We start from the raw sequence: 8,589 nt of genomic DNA on the forward strand, positions 1-8,589 counted from the left end.
TGTCTTCAGTAATAGAGCCTTACCATCACGTTGTAGAGAACAACTAATAGCTTTGACAATGGCCTGCGATGTTTGGATGTTTATTGTACATTCTAAGTCCATCTAATTTCCTAAAAGTTTTGTGATTTTCTTTCTTTGTCACTGAATAATATTACGTTTTACATACATATCAGGTTTTCGTTTCCCATTCATTTGCCACTGACATCTAGGCTACAGTGAATAAAGCAACAATAAACACAGGGTGCTAGCATCTTTGGAATAGGGTATGGAGCTCTCTAGGTCTAAGCCCAGGAATGAAATAGCTGAGTCTTATGGTAGTTCTGTTTTTAATGTTTTGAGGAATCTCCAAGCTGATTTCCACAATGGCTATATTAATTTGTACTCCGACCAACAGTGAATAAGGGTTCCTTTCTCTCCACATCCTCTCCAGCATTTGTTGATGCAGGGTGCTTGTTGATGACAGCCTTCTGACTAGGGCTAGAGGTATCTCAGAGTAGTTTCATTTCCCTGATGACTAGGGATTTTGAACATCTTGTAAAATACAAATGACCATTTGTATTCCTTCCTTTAAAAACTGTCTAGTCAATTCATCTGCCATTTGTTGACTGGAAGTTTTGTTTCCTTGATATTTAGTTTCAGTAGTTCATGGTACGTGCTAGATATTAGTCCCTTGTTTGGGGGTTTTATTTTGGTTTTGGTTTTTTGAGACAAGGTCTTTATATGTAAAGCAGACTGACCTTGAACTCATAGAGGTCTGCATGCCTCTCTAGCGCTGGGTGCAACCATACCCAGCTTCCAATAGAATCTTTTGCTTCACAGAAACTTTTATTTTTGTGTTGTGCCATCTTTAATACTCAAGACTAGTTCCTGTGATCCTGGTATTCTGTTAAGAAAGTTCTTGCCTATCCCAATGTCTTGCAGAGTAATCCTTATGTTTTCTTCTAGAAGTTTCCATTTTTAAATTAAGGTCTTAGATCCATTTTAAATTGATTTTTGTTCAAGATGAAAGATGTGAATCCAATTTCATTATTTTGCACGTGGATATCCAATTTGCTAGCACCATTTGTTGAATAGGCTTTTTTTTTTTTTCTTTTTCACTACATTTTTTTGTCCCCTTTGTCAAAAGTCCTGTTGCACTGGTCTAATCCTCTGCTTTCTTACCAGTTCCAGGTTCCATTAATCACTGTATCTCCATCTGAAGGTCGCTACTGTGATATTGCAGCTGTGTTCTTACTCTTTGGGATGCTTTGCTATCTGTACTCCTCGGTGGTGCCAGACGACTTCTTGGATTGTTTTTTCTAAATCTGTAAAATATGGCATTGGAATTTTTTAGGTATTACATTAAATCTGTAGATTAATTTCGGTAGTACAGCCATTTTCACACTATTAACTCTGCCAGTCTGGAGCATGGAATGTCTTTACACCGTCTAGAGCCTTCTTTGATTTCCTTTTTGATGCCTTCACGTTCTCCTGGAAGAGGCCTTGCTCTTCTTTGTTTAGGTGTGTTCCTACATGCTTAACTTTTTGGAGCTATCACAAATAGGATTTTTTTTTCTGAGAATACATTGTTGGTATATATAAAGGCTAGTGTTTTGGTATTGATTTTGTATCCTGAAACTGTGTTATCAGATCAAACAGTTATCTAGTAAATTCTATAGAGTATTTTCTGGTTTTTGGTTTTTGGTTTGTTGTTGTTGTTTGTTTGTTTTTCGAAACATGGTTTCTCTGTATAAGCCCTGGCTATCCTAAAACTCACTCTATAGACCAGGCTGTCCTTGAACTCAGAAATCCACTGCCTCTGCTTCCTGAGTGCTGGGATTAAAGGCGTGCGCCACCCACCACCTGGCAAGTCTTTTCCATTTCTAAGTAATGTTAAATGGGTCATAGAATCTGTTCTCCTGGGTTGACACCAAAAGATGCAGGATGCCACCTGCCCATGTGACCTGCTTCCTCCCCCCCCCACCCATCCCCAAACTCTACCTCTTAAAAGCCCCACAGTTTCCCAAGGCAAGACAGCACTGCTTGGAAGCACATGTTCAAAGCACAAACTTGTGGTGACAGTTCCGATTCAACCTCACCTGCTAACCTGTGTACTTAGAGAATCCCCCAAGGGTTGCCCTAATCCAACTCCATTATCTGCTCAAGGAAACTCCGTGTCTAGTGGATCTCATATAGCTGAAAATAAGCCCCTCCAGCCACTGGAGCAATGGCTCCATGAGCAAAAATCCTGCCGTATAAACTTGTAGGCCTGAGTTGGGAGCCTCAGCAAGCACATAAAAACTGGGCACATGCCTGTAACCCCAGTGCTGGCTTAAGGGGAGATAGTGGAGGGGGGGATAACTGACCAGCCAGTCCAGCTGAAGTTATGAACTCAAGGCTCAATGAAAGACCCTGTCTCAGAGTAGAAGGTGGAGGGGTTGGTTGAGGAAGATGCTTGCTTCGTCCTTTAGTTTCCATGTACACACATGGGCAAGTGTGCCTGTGGTACAACACAGGTATCACACAAACACAGACCCCCTACACACATACGCAAAGTTCTTCCAGAAGTCTAACCCACATCCTTCCTGTTGCTGTCCTGCCCCTCCATCCTCATGGCTCGCCTCAAAGTAAACTTCTGACTATGAATGTCTGAAGTCTTATAGAGCTTTCAGGGAGGGGACAAAGGTCAGCTAGCAAGCACTCCTCAGCAGCTACCAGAGTAAGCCACCAGCACCCCACTTGCCTGCCTCCCAGGGCCGGGTCTGTTGACTTCCAGGGCTTTCCATGACGTGGGTCCTCTTTACAACAAAGGAGGTGGGTAAAGCGACATTTCCTGTCCCTGGGGGACTCGTGAGAGGAGAGATGAGCTGCCGCGGAGTGCGTGCGTTCCTCTTTTGAGAGCACATACACCTGCCTCTATGGAGTTCTGCTTGGCTCAGACATGCCCCCAAGGTACGTGTGATGCTCAGGACTCCCCTGCCTCTACTGTCTCCCTGGGCCTGAACTCCCACTTCATTACAGCCGCTGGCCCAAGCCAGAGCTGCTCTGTCTCTGGGGCTCCATCTCGAGGCATCCCTGAGGGCAGGGGACAGGGTCTTCGGATTTTTAGGAGACTGGAACAAGAGGGCAAAAGAAGATGGCAGATGGAAGAGCATAGACCAAAAAGAGGGGCCTGGCCTGGAGGGATTCGCCTCTCTACACAGCTTCCAGGCCGTCAGAGAGCCAGCCTACTTCCCACATCAGAAGGCCAGCCTAGCTCCCAGGGTTTCTTTCTCATTGACAACGGTCCTTTTCGTCACCATCAGTCCCTCTGGAACACCGCGGCTCCTTATTCCTGTCCCTGGTCTACACCTGCCCTCAGCCTGTGGTCATGACTGTTGCTGTCAGGAAAAGCCTCTTCAGGGATGTTTGAGAGACACTCTCAGCCTGGGGTATAGGAGGAAGGGAGAGGCAATCCCCTCTTGAGAAACCCCAGCAACCCCCTTTGTTCCAACAGAGAATCGTGAAGTCCCCTCCCCAACTCTCAGCACCTCCCAGCCCATGAACTTGACCCAGGGGAGATGCCAGGAATTGGGTTGGGGGAGCAAGCCCAGCATGCAGGCTCTGAAGGAAGGGGAGGTTCAGCTCAGCCCCAGGGCCACCCACGACATGGTGAGTAGAACATGGAGGGGTACAGTTGCCTCATCTGCTCCCACCCTCTCAAGGATGAGGGCACGCAGATGGATTCAGAAGGCCAGCAGGAATGAACGGCTGGCGGAGGACAAGGCTAGATACAGAGGAAGGAGGATGTGGGACGGCCTCTTTTCCTTGCATAGCAACCCACTTGCCCTCAGTTCCTCTGGAAAGCTCAGGCCCAGCCAGCAGGGGACCAGGACACATCAGGCACTGACCCCAGATGCTGCTGCTGTCTGTGTTCCCTGTCAGCACCATTTCCCCAAAGCATTAAAAGTCCTGTCTCAGTCCCTTGCTCTCCCAGCCACCAACCAGCTCAGTGTCCTTTACTTAAGAAGAAGCCACCCTCTCCTGCCTGAGGCAACTTCCTATACCATCTCCTGCCCTCTGTGGCTAGTATGGAAGGCCATCAGAAGGCCAGAAGAAACTTATGTCAGTGGCCTTGGGAAGGACTTCCTGGGCAATCTGACCCTAAAATAGGTCGAGGTGCTGGTATGAGGGTAAAAGGGAGGCAGCTGTGCCCTCTAATTATGATTATGGCTGCTTCACACTGACTTCTCTCATACCCAGGCTTCCGCCTCAGCCTGGGTCCTAGGGAATGCCGACAAGGAGGAAGAGGTGCCTGGGAAAGATGGTCTGTCCCTGCAAGCCGAGACCAGAGCGTGGGTCCAGAAGACCCAGGCCCACTGGCTCTTGCTCAGGACTGCCCCTGTTTGGTTCCATGGCTTCATCACCCGGCGGTGAGTCACAGAAGAGAAAACCCCCAGAAGGTGCAGCGGCTGTGGGGCTGAGTCAGTCCGGAAATCATGACGGCTAGGACTCTAGTTTCCCAGACCTTTCACTGAGGGGACCCCTGGCTCAACCCACTCTGTGCCTCAGTTTCTCTCCCTCGGCTCACTTATTCTATAGGCTCTAGGCCTCCAGTCCTCATATCTTCAGCCCCATCTCTATCAGCTCTGTCCAGCCCCCTCTTCTTTCTTCCTACCCTTGCAGATCCTCCATCCGCCATTTCTCAACCCTCCTTCTCTCTCATCATCTCCTCAACCCAGCTTTTGCCTTCTAAACTCTAGCTCTTGTAACGGCCATATCTGTTGCTCCTGCAGCTGCCCCTCCAAACTATACTGCAAGGTGAAGCCCAGGGCCCCTTGGGTTGGACCCCTGACCCCTCGTCTCCACATAGTCGTGTTATACTTGCTTGGGATGGGGGTGAGGGGTCTCTTACGAAAGCCTGAGAGTCAGAAATGAGATGCAAGAGTCAGAACCGACCCCACCCTTCTCTCCAACTGTACAGGGAAGCTGAGAGGCTGCTGCAGCCCCAGCCTCAAGGATGCTATTTGGTGCGCTTCAGCGAGAGCGCTGTGACCTTCGTGCTATCCTACAGGTAAGGGGCAGGTCCTTGTTGACAAGCTGGATGCGGGGCTTTGTGCTAACCAAGGAGCAGACCCTGCGCTGACCTGCTATCTCTCCAAGGAGGGCTCAGGGCTTTTCCTTCAGCTTGGTGGGGGAAGAAATGGTAAGTCTGACCCAAAGTGGCCCCTCCAGGAGCCGGACCTGCTGCCGTCATTTCCTCCTTGCCCAGCTAGGGGATGGGCGTCACGTGGTGCTGGGCGAAGACAGTGCCCATGCGCAGCTTCAGGACCTGCTTCAACACTACACAGAGTGTCCTCTCAGCCCCTATGGGGAGACGCTCACCCAGCCCCTTGCCCGCCAGGTGAGCCCTTACCCCAAACCCACAACTCTGGCCACTGTCATTGCTGCTGCCACGTCCAGCATCCCAGCCAGATCCAGGCTCCTGGCATCTGCCTTTCTCACTCCAAACCATGACTGGCCAGACTTGCCTACCCAGACCTCTTCCAGAAAAGCACTAGACCAGACCAGAAGGGTAAAAGGGAGGCAATCAAGTTAAATTAAGCTAGGTTTACCGAGTCTCTGGAGCAGGGATGAAGAGGAGAGGTCCTGCAAACAGACCTATGGCCATGACAGGTGGACATCTCACTCATAAACCTTACCACAATAGTGGCATCAGACGGTCCGATGTCTACACGATCAAGTGCAGAGGCTGTAATGGATGCCAGGGAATGCAAGGTCCACCGCTTAGCTTGGCAGGAATTGTCAGGGAGCACCCACCTTCAAAAAGTGCAGGTGCTTCTGACCACTGTGTGTTAGTTAGCGTGGTTCTACACACTGAGGAAATAAACAATGACCAGAAAGTATCCTGACCTTCATGAGGCATCTGTTCCAGGGCAAGACAGACAGCGTAAGCAATACCGAGAACGAGCTGATGGCAGAAAGGCTGAGAGCTAGGAAGAAAGCCAGGCAGTGATGGAGAGTGGCAGGGCTGGCACTCTCACACAGGGACAGCAGGGAAGGTGGGGGGCATTTGAACAGAGACCTGAATAAAGTGAAAGAAGGGAGGCTTGAAGACAGCTGGAGGAAAAAGATTTGGGGCAAAAGTAACAGCCAGGGCAAAGACCTTGAAGTGTGAGGGTACATGGTGTGTTTGAAGAATAATGAACAGCAAGAAAGCTGCCATGGATCAGGATGACTGGTGAAATGGAGAGGTCTGAAATGAAGTCCGAAGGGTGAGGGGAGGGAGCCCTGTGGCTCTTACAGGGGTCTGAGGTTTTACTCCAGGTAATGTGCACTGGAGAGTTAGGAGCAAAGGCCTGACCAGACAGTTCATGAGGGCCAGGCAAGGCCGCTAGAGATGGAGACGGCTACCCACTTTCAGAAGGTGAGGGGAAGCTAGTGCAGGGAGCTGAAGGAGTAAGAGGGCCTGCTGGCTATTTAAAAGACGGAGCTGACAGGGTCTCTGCAGAACTAGATGAGGAAGCAGGAAGATGTTTAGATGAAGGCTCGAGGAGGAGCATGTCTCAGCCAGGGAGAAACATTTGTAGTTTGAGAGGTCAAGTAGGAAGCTGGGGTTGCCGTGTAGCTGGAAGGCCCTGAGTTCAATCCCCAGATCCACAGGAGAAAGGCTGGATCCAGTCTGGGACAAAAGTCAGAGTGGGAACTGGGCCCTCCTGCACTAACCAAGCTTGAAGGTCTGGATCCTTCTAGAACAGGAAGCCCTGCAGTGTAGCTGGAGAGACTTGGCAAAAAGGCTGCAGAGTGGCGTGAGAATTGGAGGTTGGGGGTGGGGGCATTGCCTAACGATGGTGCCAGCTGTGTATGAGCTTAGAGATGGCCAAGACCGGTGGTGGGCAGAGTAGATCTTGTGTTGGAATTGAGGTAGGAGAGTGGTGAGGTCTGAGGCTGATTTTCCTGCCATTTGAGTAGCAGGAGGGGAATAGTGCTTTTTGAAGGAAAGGCAGTGAAGTACAGGGTGGGCACTAAAAGAAAGAACTCCCACTTGGATCTAGAAAGCCCTGTGGCCTTGGCCTCCAGAAGCAGAGGGCACATGGAGCCTTTCGTGAGGCTAGCTTTAATGCGGAGCTGAAAGCGTAACTACCACGGGCTAGTTTGAAGGGAAAGTTCGTGTAGCTTCTGTTGTCCTATATTAAGCTTCTTGAGCCTGAAGAAATAAGGCCCAGCTGTCATGGAGGTTTGTCCCCATGCTGACTGTTTTGAAAGTAAAGACTCCTAGAGCCTCCTGGTTTTGCAGCCACAAGCACAGACTAGACTGCATTCTAGATGAATGAAGTTCAGTGCTGGATACATCTGTGACCAGAGTTCACCTCCACCCATAGTCCCCAGGCCTCCTCAACACCTTCTCACCCCCTTCCTCACACAGAACTCCACACGCCACACTTCTCCATCTCTTCCTTCCTCTCAGACCTAATTGCTTTTCCCGAATTACCTGTCATCCCCACCCGCCCCAATCCTTCAGGCCACCTTCTTTCCCTACAGACTGCCGAGCCAGCTGGACTTTTCATGAGGACCGAATCAGTCTCTGGAAGCAAAAGACAAGAGGATCCTGACAGCCAGCACAGCCTGCTCATACAACAGGGGCAGGCCCAGGCCCCAGGGCACAAAGAGAAAGTGTGGGCTTCCCAACCCAAAGAGGTACTGTATGAGGTGGGTCAGCTAGACAGGGAGGGGTCAGGTCTGGAGAGGGGACACAGGATGGAGGAGAGGCCAGGGGAGTAGGGGCCTCATGGGTAGAGGCTTAGGCCGAGGTAAGCTTGAGTTAGATGCTGTCCACATGGGGCTCATCAGTTCTCTTCCCTGGCCTTGCCTTCTCTCCTAGACTTCACCCAGTGCCAGGCCTCCCATCCCTGCCAAGCCTCAGCTTCCTCTTGAAGTCTATTCAAGTCCTGCTTCACGACCCCATCGGGCTCTACCCACTAACCCCATCTACCAGGAACCTGACGAACCCATAGCCTTCTATGCCATGGGACGGGGCAGTCCTGGGGAAGCCCCCAGTAATATCTATGCTGAGGTAGAGGGGCCATCAGGGATGGCACCCACTGGGCACCCCATCCTCCGGAAGTGCTGGTCCAGACCTATCTCAGGAGGCCAGGTAAAAGGGGTACAGGGGAAGAAAAATTCAAGAAGGCCAGCAGAAAGAGGGAGCCCCTCCTGAACAGTGGGGCAAGGTGAAGGTCATTGAGCTGAAGCAGGCTGGGGTAGCACATGCCGCCCGAAACCTTTGCCCAGCTCCAGGCCTGAGACTACTCCGTCCACCCTCCTGGGCATGCACATGAGCTCACCTTTGTCAAGCCCTACCTGCTCCTACTTCAGAGAAAATTAGAGAGACGGTTCCCTCCCAGCCTGCCTCTTGTCTGCTGGGCCTTCCTCAGACACATGTGGTACTGACCCAGTTCTCCTAGAGAAGGACACTTAGGATGCCACGTGTCACCCCCGGTGGGCTCGGAGGAGGAGGCCATGGCACTCTGTGTGCTCGCCCCTCACAGTCTCCCCACTGAGGATGTCAGTCACATCTGAATGTGGTATTGCTATGCCATGAGTGACGCTCCCTTCCCCATACCTCAGGTC

General features: G+C 50.7%; 1 protein-coding gene across 1 annotated transcript; it reads left to right on the plus strand.

Annotated features, from left to right (window-relative positions):
• The first annotated feature begins 2,866 nt into the window (after positions 1-2,866).
• Positions 2,867-8,285, plus strand: Sh2d2a (SH2 domain containing 2A). Its single transcript, XM_051199214.1, has 7 exons — positions 2,867-2,931; positions 3,476-3,630; positions 4,222-4,391; positions 4,943-5,032; positions 5,194-5,362; positions 7,501-7,656; positions 7,841-8,285. The coding sequence occupies exons 1-7, from the start codon at positions 2,898-2,900 to the stop codon at positions 8,174-8,176; spliced, it is 1,110 nt and encodes a 369-aa protein (XP_051055171.1). The 5' UTR covers positions 2,867-2,897; the 3' UTR covers positions 8,177-8,285.
• Positions 8,286-8,589: the final 304 nt, after the last annotated feature.

This window comes from Phodopus roborovskii, unplaced genomic scaffold (genome assembly GCF_943737965.1).
Source record: "Phodopus roborovskii unplaced genomic scaffold, PHOROB, whole genome shotgun sequence".
In the NCBI taxonomy this organism is placed as follows: Eukaryota; Metazoa; Chordata; class Mammalia; order Rodentia; family Cricetidae; genus Phodopus; species Phodopus roborovskii.

Coding starts and splice junctions, on each gene's coding strand:
- Sh2d2a (XM_051199214.1), top strand. CDS start 2,898: ATGGAGTTCTGCTTGGCTCAGACATGCCCCCAAG. Junction 5,363..7,500: donor CCCAGCCCCTTGCCCGCCAG/GTGAGCCCTTAC, acceptor CTTTCCCTACAG/ACTGCCGAGCCAGCTGGACT. Junction 7,657..7,840: donor GGGCTTCCCAACCCAAAGAG/GTACTGTATGAG, acceptor CTTCTCTCCTAG/ACTTCACCCAGTGCCAGGCC.